The sequence below is a fragment of the Protopterus annectens genome, chromosome 6.part0 (genome assembly GCF_019279795.1).
Source record: "Protopterus annectens isolate FY-2018-M chromosome 6.part0, PAN1.0, whole genome shotgun sequence".
Classification (NCBI taxonomy): domain Eukaryota; kingdom Metazoa; phylum Chordata; order Ceratodontiformes; family Protopteridae; genus Protopterus; species Protopterus annectens.
In genome coordinates, this window is record NC_056737.1 from 401,617,740 (window position 1) to 401,638,441 (window position 20,702).

At 41.4% G+C, this 20,702-nt stretch overlaps 1 protein-coding gene across 2 annotated transcripts in view; it reads left to right on the forward strand.

Moving 5' to 3' along the window:
• LOC122804338 (spectrin beta chain, erythrocytic-like) overlaps positions 1–20,702 on the forward strand; it is a 2,132,081-nt gene that overhangs the window by 1,337,951 nt on the left and 773,428 nt on the right. For both annotated transcript variants that reach the window (XM_044074141.1, XM_044074142.1), the window contains one exon: positions 915–1,005. In XM_044074141.1, coding sequence (XP_043930076.1) covers positions 915–1,005 — 91 coding nt within the window. The remainder of the gene's footprint in view (positions 1–914; positions 1,006–20,702) is intronic.

Below are 20,702 nucleotides of genomic sequence, written 5' to 3' on the forward strand. Positions count from 1 at the left end.
GGAAATCAAAATCCAGACCAATTGTAAATGATGTGCTAACTGTTGTTAAAGAGATAAATGAACTGGAAGTGGGATCTTTGGAAAAGGGAAGGAGCAAATTATGTAGAAGTAAATGGAAATTGTGGGTATAGTAATCAGGAAGGGGAGCAAGGTTTAAGGGAAGCAGGAAGTTAACAATTTATATAAATCTAGAATGATTGATAATTGTTAAAAAGAGTCTGAATAATGCATGAAAATTAAAATGTTTGCAGTTTTTCTTTTCTACTGTATGTCATTGTCTAGAATATAAGAATTTAATATATGTGTTTTAAAAAAGAGATGATATGCTTAACTTTCTTAGTCTTTGTTAGCTGACTTAAGTCTTGTATCTAAATCATAAATTGCATATGTATTATGTTTTAAATTGACTGACTTTCTGAAGCTTCTCTTATTTTGGAAATTGCCTTTGACCTGGATAGTGGCTGAAAAGGATCTATTAGCTTTAGTCCATAATAAATAAGTGAAAAAAAAAAAGAATAAATACAAAAAAATCTACTGTTATGGTAAGTGTACCATGCAGTTATACTTTGTTTCTTCAGGATATTTAATAACCATGCATGCTTTAAATTCAGTTAAGTTCCTTTGCAGTTATGTAATGGGTTGACTGTGTCTTCAGAAAAAGGTTGTTTATCTTCATGTTTAGAGCAGAAGACTTAATATTCTGCTCTGCTACACCAGCTACCTTCAGTCTGAAGTCATGGTGGGCTACCTCTTGTGATGAGTATGGTTTGCTGCAGTAATCAGCCTGACATGTAACAAGTACAGCATATTTATTGAAGGTTCTTAGTAAAGAACAAGATGGCATAATATGCAAAATGTAGGATTTTAAAAATTGTCTTCCGTTGTTAGCATTTATTATTGTGATTGACTTCTAGGTCCCAGATCAATAATGCCAAGGCTGACGTAGTAGCTGCCCAACTGAAAGACAACAGAGACCTTCAACATTTTCTTCAGAACTGCCAAGAGGTTAGCTATTTATTTGAATTGTGCTGTGTGAAATGGAATGTTTGATAAGGTGGCAGTCCAGGTCAGAATCTGAAATATGGAATAATAAGAGATCTTATTCATTGCGTCCATCTGATTTTATGTGTGGATCCTCAAGTCACTGCTCACATTTGATCTAGCAGAGACAGTGATCCAACCTCATGCTCCTTCCCATAATTCCTTTTATCCCCCTACCTACCTTAGATCTAATTTTCTGCCTTTGTGAAGGCAGCATTACTTCAGTAACAGGTAAGTGCTCCACCTCATTTTTACTTTAACAATTTCATTTTTGTGACTTTTAAGTCAGATAGTTGTATGGTAGACAGTATAGATTATGCTCTTCATTATTTAGCTGTTTTTGTCATTTAATCCTTACTTTTTCTCTTCAAATCCTTGAACTTAAAAACCCTGGTTACTTGCAACCGTCTTCCTTCCCTAACTTTCTTAGTGCTAGGGTATTGGCTTGTTTCAAGGGTTTAGCTAGGCATACTCTTTGTACTCGACTGAGTTCAGTTTTCTGAACATTACTTAGGGTGCTGCGGTAGCGTTGCCGCCTCACAGTAAGACGCTGTCCGGTTCGACTCTCAGTTAGAGCGTCTTCTGCGTGGAGACATGTGTGAATGGGCATACCTTCATTGAAGGTTGTGCGTCAGGGCTGGCAACTCAGTATGTAAAAAGCAACTGCCAATCATTAGCGGACCGGAGTTCCGCTGTGGCGACCCCTAACCGGGAAAAGCCGAAAGTCACAATAACTTAGAGAAACTATAGCTTTTTTAGGCCATACTTTGTCCACAACTGTCTAAACTAATGCCTCCAATAAGAGTTACATATATTATAAAAGTATATATTTAATGATTCTAGAGGGAAAGTGATGCACAACAAGTTCTGAGTGTGTGTGTGTGTGTGTGTGTGTGTGTGTGTGTGTGTGTGTGGGTGGGGGGGTGTAAATTTTGTAACTGCCAGGTCATTTGGGGGTAGCAATAAGGACACATGAGTACAAAATTAAATTGTCTGGCTATATCCATGGCCTGTTTTAATGTTGGTCTTCAGTGGCACTTGCAGTTACTGTTGTAGATAGATACAGTTATTCCTGAAGTCCTAGTTGTAGTTATAGTGATACTTGTGTTACTCCATTTAGAGCTCATTCTTGCTCTTATTGCAGTAAGTAGCATGATGATTTATTACTTGTGTTGTAAGTGGTTTAAGAATGGAAAAGTGAACCAGTCTTAAAAAACATACTAAATGCAGTCATAAGATCCCCACTCAGGAACTTCATGATATTTGTGTTTGCCTTAGAGCCTCTCATCGCTCTGCCCCCCCCTGTGAGATTTGTTCTTTATTTGAGCCCAGAGCATTGGCATCCTCTGGCTGACAAGATCATCAAGGTGATGGTTAGGAGACCATGGCAGTTGCCTGACATGTGAATATCAATCTTCAGGAAGCCAGGCAAAATTTAGCATTCTACAAAAGTTAAGACCTTTTGGTAAAAAAAAAAAAAAACAATCAGTGGACTCCATCATTGTGGCAGCAGCCACTAAACAAGAGTTGTCTGAAGATTCATATTATATACATCCCACTAATAAGGAATCGAGGGTGATGGATTGATTTGGGAAGCAGACGTATGCTTCAGGCACATTCAGTCTCTGTGCACTGAGCTATGCCACTCGTGTATAAATTCCAGAGAGATCTCACTCAACAAGCCTTATCTCCTCTGAAAAAAAACAGTGACAACAAACTCTCAGAAGCAACTACAGACTACTCTTACAACTATGTTGACTGTTACCAATCTCTCCATGCACCTGGTGCACTATGTGTATGACGGAGCAGCTGGGGTGACTCCACAGGTATAGCAATCAGAAGCCATGCATTGCTACAGTTATGTGACTTTGTGGACAACTTTAAAGAATCCTTTACAAATACTCCATTTGATGGGTCAGCCTTATTCAGACCCTCTTAGGAGAAAACGCAGAAGTGTGAGCAAGGCAGAAAGACCTTGTTTGCTGTCTGAGTTGCATTTGAGGTCAAGCAATGCCTCTTTAACAGGAACCAAAAAGGACATTATTTTCTCTGGTTTTGCAGGTCTAAATGCCAGTTCAGTTTACCTTTGGAAAGGGGTGGCTGCAGCATAGGCAGCCCTTTTAACATACACAGGCTGAGGGGCCGATGAAGGCTGCAAAATCAGTGGTATCTTGGGCCCTTCTCTGAATGGTGAACTCAGAACTCCTGAAGGTCTGCTGAACTGATCCACTCTGGAGGCAGTTGGGGGACAAATCTCCTACTGGTTCACCATCATGAGACAATTGGGTAAGAGGGCTGATATCCAGAGGGTATTACATTCCATTTTTGGAAACTCTCCCTCAAACAGAATTTTCATTGGTAGATGTCTCAACGAGTCAGGCAAAAGCAGCTTTCATAAAGATACTTGCTCTTCTCAAAAGTAAGAGCCATCCAGGAGGTTCCACCTAACCGGAAAGGGTCAGAATTTAATTTTAAATTTGTTTTGATTCCAAAGAAAACCAAGGACCTCAGGCCCATCTTGAGCCTCACTTTCTCAACACTTGTATGAAACAAAAAGGTTTCAGAATGATTATTGTACAACTGAGCCTTCCTTGTTTGGAAAGGAATTAATCGATGGTGCTCAGTAGATTTTCAGAACTCTTACCTACACTTAAAGGTAACAAGGGAGTCCAGGAGATATTTACACTTTTGAATTAGAGCTAGTCACCATCATTTCAGAGTCTTACCACAACTCCTGGGATGTTCACCAAATGTATGTCAGTCATTGCAGACCATCTTAGACTTGAGGGAGTCAAGATATTCCCATATTTGAATGACTGACTCAGCTGCCCCATTGGCAAAGTCACTCAAGAAAGCCAGAGATTGCCTTCTTCAATTGTACATCTTCCTGGACATTTTGGTCAACTTGCAGAAGTCAAGCTTAGATGCCTGGCAGTGCCTAATCTTTTGGGGGTGTCTTTTAGATACCACCCTCTCCATTATCTCACTTCCTCAAGACAGGTTTCAAACACTACAACCAACAGTAGAAACTCTGCTTCTGAACAATTGAATTACTGCATATCTGGTACTGAGAGCCTTGGGCTTCATGGCATTTTCAATATTAATGGTACAATTTACACGCTATCGTATGAGAATTCTGTAGTGGCTCCTTAACGCACAATGGTCAAATTTACCATCCTCTTTTCAAGACCATAGTGCTTACCCCATTTTGTAAGAACCATCTTCAGTGGTGGCTCACTTCACCACTTCTACACAGGGGCAAGTCCTTTCAACCTACTTCACCATGAGCAGCAGTGACCACAGAACCTCCTATCTGTGGTGACTGTGTGTATTATGAAGGGAGGATGGTTCAAGGTCTCTGGGCAGAGAACAAGGCCAATCTCCGCATCAATGTGTTGTAGGAACTTCAAGACTACCTTTTTCAAGGTATGATCTCCATTCAGATAGACAGTATGATGATCATCTGGTACATCAACAAGCAAGGGGTTACCAGGTCCCACTCTTTGTCACAAAGCCATGAGTCTGTGGCAGTGGGATATGGTCTGTCACCATTTTCTGGTACCGATGCTTATTCATGGTTTGGCCAATGGTCTGTCAGACAGGCTCAGCAGTGATTTACTCGTGCATTATGAGTGTTTTTCAATCAAAGGGATAGTCAACCAAAAAGATATTCAGTGGCTGGGGCAGTGCCTCTGCAATCTCTTTGGCAGCCTGTACAACCAAATAAATACAGCTTCTTTGCCATGATTTCCCCTCCAGGACAAACACTCAGGACACTTTGTCTCAGCATTGGCACCCCTTCTCCTTATACACAGATTCCTGCAGAAAGTGCAAGGTGGCTGCCATCCTCTCAGCCCAATATTGGCCCAAACAGATATGGTTTCCACTCTTGATGCTTAACCTGAGAGAGTCCTCTTGAATCCTATATCTACTTCTGGATTTCATAACTCACCCCACCAGGGAGCCTCACAAGGACTTTCCCAGTCTGAGACGAAACACATGATTACCCCAGTCCCATTGATGGTGAGGGATTATTTTCTTCCACTAGAAGTAGTCAATATTCTAACAACCTCTGAGACTTGTAGGGCTGGTACTCAAAATCTTGATCCTTCTTCAGCTTCTTTTAAAAGATGTTTCACTGTTGCAGTCATCACACTTGGGTTATCTGCCTGCAGGTAGCCCTCAGTCAGCCCAAATACCAGAGACTTAGTATTTCTGTGTCGGATTCTGTTGCTCCAGGACTGATGTCAAGTCGTCAGGGGTATAAAAACAGGCAGCTGACGCCATTACATCAGTCATTCTTGCCAAGGAGCCCGAAGCAAAAGCAGTTTGCAAGTGCCGGTCGGCCGCTACCTGAGTTTTCGTTTATTAATTGAATCATCCTGAAGTCTTCTAAAGCTAAGTACCCCATTGGGGATCCTTTTTTCTTGCTCTAACCGATGTCAGAAAAAGTTAATAATTGTCTTGCCTGTGGAAAGCAAATACCATACCGAGATTTTCATTCTTACTGCATCACCTGTCTAGGCCCAGACCACGACGTACCTCGCTGTCGGTTTTGTGCCTTGTTCAGTGCCTGAACCATTCATCTTCGGGCCCTTATTGTTGCTAAATACTTTCGTTCTCGATGTCCATATTCTGAAATGGCTTCAGTAAGTTATCCGACTACTGATATTCCGAAAAAAACGTAAGGATAAAGACAGAGACAGACTGCACAGGATCGAAGCTGCCAACGACGCTTCCATTAAGCTAGTCGCCAGTTCACTGGTACTCAGTAAGGTGCTTTCACAGCCCTTGATGCCCACTTCAGTGGATTCACAGGCCTCTACTGAGACCCGTTCGGAGTCCGGTATGCTGCGAGAGTCTTTTTCAACTGTGGAACCGGCGGATGTCTCTACCTTGGATGGGTCCGGAGCTGCTGAGCAGGCAACGGCTTCTGAGGAAGTTCTTCGTACTACCCATGGTCAACACAAACTGACTACTTCAGTTCTGTCTAAAACTACAGTTTCTAAGGCCAAGAGTATGCAATATGCCTAGAAAACCGACGACCAAAGCGCATGCACCTGCTCGCTTGCCACAAAATAAAATACTCAGAATGGCAGAAGATTTTATTATGCTGATTAGGGGAAGTCAGCTTTCTCCTGCTAAGAGAAAAAGGGACCATTTCCCAGCAACTTCAACAGACCAAGATTCCGACAACTCTGGGGCTTCTGATTATGAAGACATGCTCTTATCTGCTTATGAGGATTCTGATGCAGAGGAATCCATTCCCTCTGCCTATCATCCAGAGGATTTCTTTTTTGGTGAAACCTTACATACTTTAAGAGAGCATTTCCACTGGGAATGCCAAGACTATCTTCAGTCCAAAAAGAGACTCAGAGAATTTCTAGACTTGTCACAACACAGGCCTTTAGCAATACCACCAGTCCTGGAAGTTGTTAATGATGTCTTTATGGAATCCAGTCTTACTCCTGATACTTTGCCACCTGCTCCTAGGAAACCAGACAGGTACTGCAGAGTACTTGACTGTCACAAATTTATTTTCAAAAATCCTACTGTTGACCCAGAGATCATTTCCCAGGGGCCTAAAGATATCAAGGCAACAAAGAATCCCACCCCTTCGAACAGGGATTCCAGAGCTTTGGACAGATGGGATAAGAAAGTATATACTTCTGCAACTCTTGCCATTAGAGCTTTGAATGTTAGTTTCACATGCTGAAGCACCAAAAACCTGTTATGGAACTTGTTAAGCAAAAAATAGCTACCTTTACAGACTATGCAGAAAATAAAGAAGTGCAAGAGCTTATGCATTCTGCAGCCAAGTCAGCAAGCATGCTTTGCAGTGTGGCTTTGATGCCCTAGAAGCATCTTGTAGAGTGGCAGTCACTGGTTCTGTACTGAGAAGGCATGCTTGGCTTAAGGAGCAGACCTTGCCAGATCATGTCAAATCCAAGTTACTAGAGACTCTTTTGAATAAGAACAATCTGTTTGGCACCAAAGCAGAAGAGGTTCTTAAAAAGATGGAAGAAAAAGCTAAATCTATGCAGACAGTCAACGATTTCTTACAAGTACAGCCTCCTAGATTCAGTAGGCATTGCCCCTCGTAACATTGGTCCTTTCCAGCCCCCTCAAGGCCATCTCAAACTAGACCCAGGGGAAACAGACCCCCCCCCCCAGACTACAGTCTCATGGTATGCAGAGATCTAAGCAAAGGAGTGCCTCCACCTCTAAAGAAGGGAGTGCTAAGCCACCCCCTTACAGAAAGAATTCATAATGACTTAACTCCACCCCCCCCCTCCTCTGCCCAACTGCTTGTGCCCCTAGGAGGAAAACTTGCCCTTCATGTCACATCACCAAAGACCGATGGGTCCTCAACATTGTATCCCAGGGGTACAAATTTTACTTCCACTCACTGCCAACCCCAAAAGGGTTTCCAGACCTCCCTCTAAACCAGTGGACAGAGGTTCAAAACCAAGTCCAATCCCTGCTCTCTATAAAGACAATTTAACTGGTTCCTGTGGAACAGATATGTCAAGGATTCTATTCCAGACTTTTCCAGGTACCCAGAAAAGAGGACACTTGGTGCCCAATCCTAGATCTTTCAATTCTCAACACCTTTCTGGTGGTAACAAAATTCAAAATGCTCACCATGCAGCAGCTTCTATCTATGCTAGCCAAAGATGCCTGGTTAGTCATCCTAGACATAAAAGAAGCCTATCTGCACATCCCTGTAAGGGAGTCATTCAGAAAATATCTATGCTTCAGGGCAGGATCTATGCATTATCAGTTCTCTGCACTTCCCTTTGGCTTATCCACTGCTGCCAGAGTATTCAAGAAATGGCTGGCTCCAGCCATTGCTTACTGCAGATAGAGAAATATTCAAATGTACCCATACATGGACGACTGCCTGATTCCGGCAGATAGTCAGGAAATGCTGTTGCAGCACCTGACATTTGTAAAAAACCTACTAACCTCCCTTGGGTACACCATCAATGAAAATAAATCAAAACTAGTCCCCAGTCAAAAGATTGTATTCCTGGGAGCAAGCTTGGACACAGCATCCCAGATGGCATTCCTCATTCCAGAAAAACAAGCCTATCTAACAGGCTATTTTACTCAAATGATCACCAGAACCCAGCTATCCACAAGGAGTATCCTGCAGCCCCTAGGGTCCATGGCCTCATGCATCCTACTAATTCCATATGCCAGACTGCATATGAGGAAACGTCAGTGGTACTTAAAAAGTCTTTGGTGCCAACATTCTCAGGACCTGGAAACTGTCATTCCCATAATAGCCTGTCTAAGGACAGAGTTTCTTTGGCGGGCAGCAGCATGCAACCACAACAAGGGACTGCCCTTTACCCAACCCCATGCCACCCAAACCCTAACCACAGATGCATCAGTCTATGCCTGGGGGGCACACATGGACGGCAAGTGCATTCAGGGCCACTGGAGCCCAAGTCAAATGCATCTGCACATCAACCAGAAAGAGATGCTAGCTGCGCAGCATGCTCTGACAGCTTTCAGATCCGTACTCTCATCAGGACACCTGCTAATAAAAACAGACAACACCACAGTTATGTGGTACATCAACAAGCAGGGGGGAGCCCACCCTTACCCACTCTGCAGGATAGCCATGGCCCTGTGGAACACGGCCTTGGACATGCAGGTACATCTGCAAGCTCAGTTCCTGCCAGGCAAACAAAACTCACTGACAGATGATGTAAGCAGAAATCTCCTAGACCCACATGAGTGGCAACTAGAGCCACGCAGCTTCAACCTTCTGATTTAGAAATGGGGGACACCAGAGGTGGATCTCTTTGCCTCTCCCTGCAATCACCAACTAGGAAGATTCTGCACCATAACACCACACAGCAGGGCCTGGAGAGTGGATGCCCTATCCTTCCAGTGGGTAAATCTCTCAATCTATGCCTTTCCCCCTCTGTCCCTCCTCTCAAGAGTATTGCTCAAAATAAGAAAGGACAGACCATGGACAATTCTGAGTGCCCCGGACTGGCCACACCAACACTGGTACCCACTCCTGCGAAGTCTGTCACCGATGCCACCCTGGCACCTACACCAGAACCCAACTCTGCTCTCTCAGCAGGGGGGGGACAGATCTTGCTTCCGCAACTGCAAACCTTAAATCTTGCAGCCTGGCTTATTCCTTGAATTCTCCCCAGTAACCAGCCTAAGCAAGCAGGTGCTGGACATCATCCTTGAAGCCAGAAGACCCAGTACAAGGAAAGCCTATGCTGATAAGTGGAAAAGGTACTGCTCCTGGATTCACTCTAAAGGATAGGACACAACTCTGCCCTCCCTGCCTCTAATCCTGGATTACCTAGCCAGCCTACTCCACAGAGGCCAATCCTTCTCCTCCATTAAGATCCATTCCTCTGCCATTTCGGCTCATTACAACACTGAGCCACCTCTCTTCTCTCACCCTCTTATCAAACAGTTCCTGAGAGGGGCAAACAACTTAAGGCTGCCAAGGAGAGCACCCACCCCTGCTTGGGACCTTAACTTTGTACTGGAAAAGCTCACGCAACCCCCCCCCCCCCTTTGAGCCTGCAGCATCAGCAAAGTTAAAATTTCTCTCTTGGAAAACAGCCTTGCTTCTGGCCATCACTTTAGCTAGAAGAGTGTCTGAGCTACAAGCACTTATGGCTGTGGAACCCTTCATTATTTTCCATGATGACAGGGTTTCCCTCAGGACTAACCCTTCCTTTATGCCTAAAGTGGTGTCCAGTGTGGCTGTCAACCAATCTATCCATTTGCCTACCTTCTTCCCTAATCCTCAAAGTAAAGGGGAAAGGATCCTGCACTCATTGGACGTGCACAGACAGCTCAGATTTTACCTTGATATGACTAAGCCCTTCAGAAAATCTGACCAGTTACTAGTCAGCTTTGCAACAGGGGCAGAGGGCAAGACCATTTCAAAGCAGACAGTTTCCAAATGGATAGCACATTGCATCCATTTCTGCTACAAGCACCATGGGAAGCCAATCCCTCAGGGGGTCAGAACACATTCCACTAGGGTAACTTCTGCCTCTATAGCATTCCTTAGGGGAGTCCCTACCAGGGACATCCTGGAAGCTGCTACCTGGAGTTCTGTACACACCTTCATCAAGCATTACCACCTGCCTATCTTTTCCAAATCCAGGGCAGGTTTTGTAACAGCAGTCCTGCAAAGCATTCTAGCCAGCCCTATCTCTTCTTGACTGCCTCCACCCTTCTTCAGCTTTGGGAATCTACCCAAGTGTGATGACTGCAACAGTGAAACACAAAGAACATAGTACAGTTGTGTACACTTACCATAAATGTAGATGTTCGAGTGTATTCACTGTTGCAGTCCTGGTTTTCCTCCCTCCAGCCCCCTGGTTTTCACTCTCTTTCTCTCTCTAAACTCTCTGTGCCTTTTACTACCCCCCTTTCATGGGTATTGGTATTGGTATTTACTTTTTACTGGTGGTGTTTTCCCCCACCATAACTTAGCTCCCTATTGGGGGGCTCCTGACATTTGGGGCAAGAAAAACTGATGTAATGTCATTGGCTACCTCTTTTTATACCCCTGACAACCTGACGTCAGTCCTTGAGCAACAGCATCTGATGCAGAAATACTAAGTGTTTGGTATTCGGGCCAACTGAGGGCTACCTGTAGGCAGCTAACCCAAGTGTGATGACTACAACAGTGAATACACTTGAACATCTACATTTGTGGTAAGTGTACACAAGTGTACTTTTCTATCCTTCCTGTTTCACTCCAGCTCCAACTGTTCTGCAACTAAGGTTCAGCTAATCAATTTCATCTTTCCATGTAGGCTTTCAAAATCTATCCTTTGCTTCACACAAATTATGCAAAGCATTTGTTAAGTGTACCTACTACTTATCTCCCTTATTAAAACACCCAGTTTCTCCGTGGGATTTGAATTTTATTTTGGAAGCCATAACAAAACACACCCACCCCCCACAAATCTGACATAATGGCAGAACTTATGTTCCTGTATTTGAAAACCATTTTTCTAAAAGCAGTAGCATCAGCTAGAAGAATTTCAGCCCTGTCTTTGGTCTCGCCTTACCTTGTCTTTTACAAAGACAAGGTAGCCTTAAGGACTTAATCCCTGTTTCATTTCCAAAGTTGCTTCAGAGCTTAATATTTCTTAATCCATACAGTTTCCTGTTTTCTTCCTAACTGTCAAAGCAAAGGGGAATAATTGTTGCATAGTTTAGACGCTCAAAGACAGTTCTGCATTTACCTTCATAGAACTGCTTCCATTCAAAAAGAGAAGCAACTATTTATTTCTTTTGCAAAGAATAAATTGAGCAAGAAGGAATCTAAAATCACTCTTTTCCAGATGGCTGCTAGGTTATATTTCCGTTGTCTGTGAATTACACAACACATCATTTTCATGTTAATCAGCACCCACTCTGCCACAGTTATGGCTACATCTACTGCCTTCTTTAGAGCTCATTCCTTGAACGAGGTATGGAAAGGAGCTACTTGGTCCTCATACATACTTTTATCAATCACTACAAGTGGATTGCATTTCTAGAGCTCAAGCTTTCTTCAATGCTTCTGTCCTGAAGGGTCTCACTCCACGATACTACCTTGGGTTAATACACAGCTGGATATTCTGAGTGCATCTCTGATCAGATGGATTGAATGAATAGGTTACAAAAATGATGTACGTACCTTAATGACTGATCCTTTCATTCCAGTCTGTCTGATACAACAACCCACCCTTCATCTCCCTTCCATGATATAAGGCCTAAAGCAATAACTGTCTTTCGGCTTTTCCTGGTTAGGGGTCGGCACAGCGGAACTCCGGTCCGCTAATGATTGGCAGTAGATTTTTACATGCTGGCTTGCCGGGCCTAACGCACAACCTTCAATGAAGGAACGCCCATTCACGCATGTCGACACACAGAAGACGCTCTAACTGAGAATCGAATGTGCAACGTCTAACTGTGAGGCGACAACGGTACCACAGCACCACCACCGCAGTATATAAGGCCTAAAGCAATAACATCTCTTAATGCTTGCATCCGTAGTAGTACAGATCAAAGTCTTGTCATTCATTCATCAGACTTAAATTTGAGGTAGTTTGAGAGATGGGGATTTATGAGACGGAATAATTCTTAAAGGGACTGTAAGCTGGAGTACTCTGTGTCTCTCTCTCTCTGTGCCAGATTGGATCTAGGCGGTGGCTCAAGGACCCACACTTTGCATCTGATAGATGGAATGAAAGGATCTATTGTTATGGTAAGAACATAAGGTTTGTTTTTCCTTCCTGTTTGGCTTGTCTGTACAACTAATGTATGGGTAAGCTCGTCTCATGTGTGAATGTGTCATGCAACTCAGTGGTGAACTTCATTATATCTGAACACTGGTGCCAACACTCTACTTATTAAAGACAGCACAAGGCAGAACCCTTAATGTTTTTTCTCACAAATTTTCCAATAATGGCCAAAGCAATTAATTGTTTTATTACTTTGTGAGTCGCATTAGACTTCCTGGGATTGTGTGAGTGCATTTTGCATTTTAGTTAACATTTACTAGGGCTTTTTATTGTAAAATAGTTCATAGTATACTAGTCTGATAGTATTTAATTGGTAATTTTCAGTGTTTTTACATCAAAGTCTTGTCTAAGTTTGCATTAATTTTAGGGGAAAGGCTAGTATATTAGGTATTTAGGCTGAATGTCTTGGTTAAAAAGAAATATTTTGTTTAGTTCCTCTAAATGTGTCACTGCCATGTGAAAATGCGAGAACATTCTATAAATTTAACATTTATAAAATTTCCTGTTTTGTTTTCTCTTTATTTTTCAAGAAGTAATTATGTGATATATGGATGATTTTTGACAGTTTTCTACTAGACTGAAACTTTGTTAATAGAGATTATTTCTCAGAACGGATATAGCTTTAGCAACTATTTAATGCTCCATTCATTTTTCTTTTGAATTCAAGCATTATGGACATAGTTAGCATTCCCTAAATATTTGTAACTTGTTCATGCTAATTATGACCAACATATTTACGGAAGAAGACAGAAGTATTTCCTTTGGAAAATATAAAAATCGGATTTCTTAGTAATGCTATAAGCATGCGAACAATCACTGAACTTTGGATCTCATGTGCATTGAACATTGAGTAGTAAACTAGTTTCAGCTGAATCATTTTGAGAAAGAATAGAAAAACTGAAGTGCACCAGAATGTGTTCATTCTATGAATCTGACTGTAGAAGGTTAGAGTTCACCATTATTATGTTAACTTTCCAGTTATCTGCTATATTGAGAAAGAATACCTTTTTATTCCTGATTCCAAGGATGCTGAAAAGATTGTTATAGGAAATTAAATGTGGTTCTACCTGCTATCTGTCATTAGTTTATCCTGACTTCCTGTTATAAACTTAGAAAGTTACTAAAATAGTAGGATATGTGTTTGTGTTTTGTGTTCTAACTTCTCTGTTGAGGTGAATTTTTTGGCATCTATGTCTCAAACACATAATAAGCTGCTTAGCATCAGCAACCTGCTCATAACCCCCTATGATTTACTTCGCTTGGCATCACAGTGATTCTCTTTTACTCAATGTAGTACTCAGCCCTTCTACTAAAAGAAGTCCCTTAAATAGAAGGTATGTCTTAGGATCAGTCCTTTAGATAGAGGTAATACAAAAATGGGCCAAGCAGCATCTACAGGGAGAGTTATGGGACCTAACATCAAAGATATATCAGGTCCTTTCCTTTTGAGTCTAACAAGGGCAGATTAGTAAAAGACGTCTTAAGCCGTCTGTTGCTTTGGGTTATAGGATGCTTTCTTTCTGCTCGTTTCTGGATCTTTTACTGATCCTTTACCTTCCATCATGGAGGTTCTCTTTATAGTGAAGAGTTACAAACTTCTTTCACATTTGGAAGGGAATTTCCACAGAATTGTGGATAGAGGGCATACCAAAAAGGGGATGCATGAAAGAAGTCTTATCAAACTCAGTTCCATATCCCTTACAAGCTTTCAGTATATTTCTGTTTAGAAAAAAGTCTTTCTTAAGCACACTTTTAAGAATATGAGTTATAGAAAGGGTGTTCTCTTCCATTATGAGAAAAAGGAATTAGTCTGTATTCTTTCACCCCCCCCCCCCCAGAAAAAGGATGTCAGTAGATAATTATCTCATATCTTCTTGAATCTGTGATACATTCTGCTTCTTGACTTTCCACTGTTAAGTATTCAATCAGTAGAGAAGCAAAAGTTTTTTTCTTGTAGATGTGATTGTGGCTTTCCTGTCAGTAATTTTTCTCATGCCAAAAGGTGCTTAGATGGTAACCTTTGAGTACAAAATAAATTTGTTAATATAAATTTGTTTAGGGTTCATTCCATCAGATCAGGATATACTTCTTCAGCCTTTATCAAAGATATATTTGCCTTATGTTTTTCTGAGGCTGTTGCTTGGACAGCCATTCACACAGTATCTATACACTATAAATTAGATTTCTATTGTAGATATATAGCAGAATTTGCTTCAGGTGCTATACACAGGAATGACCAAAAGTATGAGCCAAAAATCTGGCCATTTTGCTAACATCTGGGAAGTTGAGCGGTATGATACATGCCTTTAACTGGTAACTGTTGGTTCATTGCTTAATACACTTGTGGCTATGTTATTAATTCCTGTGGTGTAATCATGAAGTTACTTATATAGTACATCATTACTTATAAAGTACATCATGAGAGTGCATTCACCATAACAACAGATATTTGAATAATGAGATTTATTACCGTCGGATAGGCTCTCTCCCTCCCTCTGTCCGTCTGGTCCTTCACATGTTGTGTGCCTGCTAGATGCTTGTATATTGTTATCCTGTACTAGTAATAAAAACATTATGGATTTGTTGCTGTATTATATGGTATAAAAGTTTACATGTTTTTTACACAGTTCTTTTCTCTGTTTGTCAGGAGACAATTCATATTTTTAGCACATTCCCTTATTACAGTTACATATATTTTTGCTCTAATAACCTGCCTTGTTTTTGGCTTTCAAAATGTATTTATCCCTTCCCAAGAGCATTAGATGGAGGCATAAGTATTTAACAAATAAACATCTTTATTGAATTATCAATTATGGCATAGGAAATCATACATTTATATAAATGAAAATAAACTATGTTGACATATTTTCTGTTGCAAACATTATACATCACTTATAATCCTCTACACAGTCATTGTTAGTCAAATATTGTATAGCTCATTCAATTCCCGCCTTCCCTTAAACCTCAGTCCTCCTCCAAAACATTATTCTGCATGTATTATTCCCACAGTTCCCATTTTTTCTATGCAATTTGCTCCTACCTTTTGCTAAAGATCCCACTTCCAGTTGTTTTCTCTCTTTTATTATATTCACTACTTCTAGTACGGTTGCTTTAGATGCTCATTTTCATTTTCTATTAATTACTTTTTTAGGCAGCCACAAGAATTTAACTCAGTAAAGTCTTACTGTGTCTAGGCAATTTTGATTCTGTAACAAAGCTAAAACAATAATTTCATTAGTTGAACCAATTTGCTCACCCAGTATTTCCAACAGATTAGCCTGCAGGGAATTTTAGTCTGCCAATTCATTTCACGCCTAAAAATATGTTCCCAGTTATCTCTTTCTTTCCCATCACAGCTCCATCATTTACAGTCTAGCTGAGGAAAATTTTTTAGAGTTTGCTTGGGGTATAAAAATACCTGTGCAAACACTTCCAAGCAAAGATGATAAATCTTCTAGACTTTGTTGCATATTTGGAAGCCATAAATATATTCTGCTATTATTTTTGTGAATTGCTTATCCAGTCTGTTTTCCCAATTCTTTCTAACCTCCCACGATTTATTCCATTGTTATGCAATATTTTATACGCCCTACTAATTATCCCTTTTTTAACAGCAACTTTTGTTCTAGATTATACTAAAAACTGTGATGGTCTTTCACTTAAGAGCCCTGTACTCCTTTTTCTTTGTCTATACTCTAATATCGATCATTGACAGGGAAGGCAGTCTCTAGATTGCAGTCCAAATTAATTATTTGCCTTTTCCCATTCTGCTACCTTTCCCTCTGTAACTATTTGCTCTCAGTACCTAGGTTCCTTTGCCAGTTTTCTCCAGTAAATTCCAGCTCCCTCTTACATATTCTGAGTACCTCTAATTGCAGTCATCCCTACTGAAAGGATCTCCTTTCTCCATTCCCGCATTGGCTTAATTCTTAGAATACTCTGTGCTACTTTATGAATACAACATTCTATATGCTTATTGTTGTTATTTCTCTTAAGAATTTGCTTGCAAAATCCCTGTCTCCCCTTATTTTGAGCTTCCTCATGCTTCATCATCATCCCTTTCCACTTTGACTTACAGATATGTGCTTGTGCTATGTATAGGAGCCTTCACTGTGGAGCTCTGAAATACCCCTTTAAGTTGAGTAATCCCAAACACCTTATTCTATTAGAAGGATCATCTTATCCCACTTGACTGTTGCCCTCATTCCCTCCCAAATAAAATCCTTCAACTCTCTATAAATTTTTATTCACAACTTTTCCTCGTGTCTTTTCGGCTTTTTCTGGTTAGGGGTCGCCACAGCGGAACTCCGGTCCGCTAATTATTGGTAGTTGAGTTTTACGTGCCGGGTTACCAGCCCTGATGCACAACCTTCAATGAAGGCACGCCCATTCATGCATGTCTTCACGCAGAGGATGCTCTAGCTGAGAATCGAACCAGACAGCGTCTTACTGCGAGGCAACAACGCTACCGCAGCACCACCACCGCCTGGCTTAAGTATAAAACTTCTTTTTCTTCTTTCGGCTTTTTCCCTGTTAGGGGTCGCCACAGCGGATCACCTGTCTGCTCATGATTGGCAGTGGAGTTTTACGGTGTCGGGTTGCCAGCCCAGCACCCAACCTTCCACAGAAGGCACACATACACAAACACACTCACACCTAGAGCCAATTTAGAGTGTCCAGTCCACCTACAGCATGTCTTTGAGATGTGGGAGGAAACCAGAGCTCCCAGAGGAAACCCATGCGACCACAGGGAGGACATGCAGACTCCACCCAGAAGGCGCCCCAGCCGAGAATCAAACAGGAGAACCTCTTGCTGTGAGGTGACAACGCTAACCGTTGCACCACCGTGGCCGCCCTGGCCTGAGTATAAAACTAAAGGGACTAAAAACATTTTCACTGCTTATATTTTGCTATCTGTATCCATAAAACAGAGCCTCCAGTTTCTTGTATTATCTTTTTAGTCTCTTCCCACATATCATTAGCTGCCATAACAGAATATTTTTTAATACTCCTAAGTACTGATGAAGTATTGATGAACCAGTTTGTGTGTGGGTACATAGTTTACAGCTATTGCCCTTGTTTTATCTTCACTAATTTTGTATCCTGAAAAAAATTGAAACTGTCTCAGAATGTTTCACAACACTGAAATGTCATTTTCTTGTTTCATCAGGTACAAAATAATATCACGTGCAAATAAAAACAACTTTTCTTGATTACCATACCAATTATATCCTTGAATTTGAGTCCATTATTTTCTTTGCCAATGGTTCTAAATATAACACAAGTAACAAAGAGGAAAGAGGACATCCCTTCTTGGTTCCTCTGCTCAAATGGAACTTATCAGAAAGGACCCCCACTTTAATTTTTGCCTCTGGTCCTTCATCTATCCTCCTAATCATCCTTATAACTTTGTCAGGTAATGCAAAGGCTTCCATTACCCTACTCATAAAATTCCAGCTTACTCTGTCAAATGCTTTCTCTGCATCAAGAGTCACCAACAACAGTATTATTTTCTTGCATTCTGCTTCCTTCTGGATCATCATTCTTCTATTAAAGTTGTCAGATGTTTGCTTCCCATTCACAAACCCTCATTGATCTGTACCTACCCAATGTTGGCATCATCTTTGCCACTTTTTAGCCATTATAGACATAAACACATTATAGTCATGGTTTAGAATTGAAATGGGCCTATATGAAGCTGTATATGATGGATCTCTACCATTTTTAGGCATTACAGCCACGACAGCTTTCATAGGTTCATAGGTTCATAGGTTGGTACTAGGCTATCAGCCCTAGGGCCTATACAAGCCTAGCCATAATAATTCCCTGGCTATTTCTTCCCACACTATTTACTTCCCTGGACCCCTGTCTAGCAGGGCAACTGACATGATCCTCGGGGTGAATTTCCTTTCTCCCATCCAATCATCAAGGTTCCTTTTGAAGAGGGCCAGAGAGGCACTCTGCTTGACATGTATGGGCAATCTATTCCAGAGTCTGGGGAGTCTCTGGGTCAGGAACCTATCCCTCCAGCATGTTTTGTTTATTGTGATGACAAGGTTTAGATCCATGGAGCATGTGGCTCTGAGTGATTGGGATTTCTTTAAGTGTAGGATGTCCAACAGCTCTGGGTTTGACATGGCCTTGTATGTTAAGCAGAGATTGCCTCTGAGTAGACGATATGCGACAGAGTATAGCTGGAGTATTTTAAGGCGGTCAGCGTAGACCATCTGCTTTAGGCCTGTGATTCTTTTAGTGAGGTGAGGTATTTCTGCGGCCTTTCCAGTTGTTACAGATGTCTTGAGAGGTACATACCAAACGGGGCGTTGTATTCTATAATGGGTCTAATGAGGGATAAGTACAGTGGGACAATGACCTCCTTTTTCTGTATGAAAAGCCCTTAGTGATGAGGTGTGCCACATAGAAGGATTTCCTGACTGTTGTGGCGATGTGGTTATTGAAGGTGAGACCACTGTCCACCTGTGTCTCTAAGTCTCTTATCACACTTTCGGTGTTTAGTGTACTGCCACCTATATGGTAATTCACAGATACATGTTTTTTCCCAAAGGGGATAACTATACATTTCTTGGCATTGAGCTTGAGCCCATGGCTCTGGCACCAAGCATCTGTTTCTGTAAGGCCCTTTTGTAGAGTATCCACATCATTTGGGGATTCAATAATGGCTCCCAGTTTGCAGTCATCTGCGAACTTTGTTAGCCAGAGTCCATTAGTGTTGGCCTGTACTTCAGAGAAGTAGATGCCAAACAAGAGCGGTCCCAAGACTGAATCCTGAGGTACTCCACTTGTCTAGAGCTGGATTTGGTGTTGGCTACTTTTACAGTGTGGGTTCTTTCAGTAAGCCAGTTAGCAACCCATTGGGTGACGTAGGGACTAATGCCCAGTTTAGTAAGTTTAAATATGATTCCAGAGTGGGGGATGGTGTCAAAGGCCTTGGCAAGGTCTAGATAGGCTGTGTGGACCACCTTACCCTTGTCCATGGCTCTGGAGACTTATTCGAAGAAGTCAGTCAGGTTCAGGAGACAAGATCGGCCCTTCACGAACCCAAACTGTGTGGGGTCCAGTGTTTGAAGTTTGCCAATGTCTTTGTTTATAAGTTCCATGATAATACGCTCCATGGCCTTGCAGATAAGGCTTGTCAGACTGATGGTACGGTAGTTTCCGGGATCCAAGGTGGATCCCCCCTTGTGGAGTGGGATAACTGTAGCTGTGCGCCACTCAGTGGGCACGAATCCTGTGGTGAGGCTATGATTAAACGTGACACTTAGGTGAGGTGCCAGTTCATTTTGTAGTTTGATCCATTTCATCCAGGATGTTGGCGCCTGTCCTCCTTTTAAAATACTGTTAAAGAAAACATTCAAGATCTTCATCACTTTCTTCCCTCCTAGCTTCCAAACTTCAACAGAAATACCATATATTCCGGGAAAGTTTCCTAGGAATTGGTTACATATCACCATTTTTATCTCATTTCCTCCTATCTTAACTTTTAATAATTAAGCCTAATCCACCTCTAAACTTGGCATATTTAGTTTTTCCATAAACATTTTCTTTTATGTTTTTCTTGATTTCCACATTTCTCTGCTTTATACAGATTTTCATAACATTTCTTAAATATTTTTAATACCTCTATAGGATTTCTGGTTATTTCCCTTGTTACAGGCTTCCTAAGCTTGACAGCAGTCCTTTCTACTTCTGTTTTCTGGGCCGTTGTGCTAAAGTGCTCTGGAATTATCATAATAAACAGTTGCTTAACAGACATCTTTCTAAGCTCATGCATATTCAGTAAAAACTGAATGAAAATTTTAGCCAAGCTAGAATTTCCATTGAGTTACCCCTCAAACCTCTAGTGTTAGAGGCACATGGGATATATGCAAACGATCCTTATGAATGTCAGGTGTTTCAGCTATATGGAGATTCTGAATGTCGATGACTTTTTAAGTGTTTTACAACCACTACAGCACAGCGCAAGTGGATTGTTTAACGAAGCACTAACACAGGGCTGTTATACCCAGTTGATATCCATTATCATTAAGGTGTCTGCAAATTATCCCAACTAACAATAATTGAAAAGGTCACACAGAAAAACAATCAGTAAAAACTAAATGAAAAATCTAGCCTAGCTAGAATTTCCACTGAGTGACCCCTCAAACCTCTTGTATTAGAGGCACATGGGATATATGCAAATGACCCATGAACAACTCATGCACATTATCGAGGTGGTCCCATGTTTTCTCTTTAGTACTCTACAGTTGTGCCTCTTGTTCTGTGAGATTCCCCTATACTTTAACCTTTGTCAGTCTGTCTCTAAGTAAATGTTATTTACCCATATCTGATGTTCTTCATGTTTTA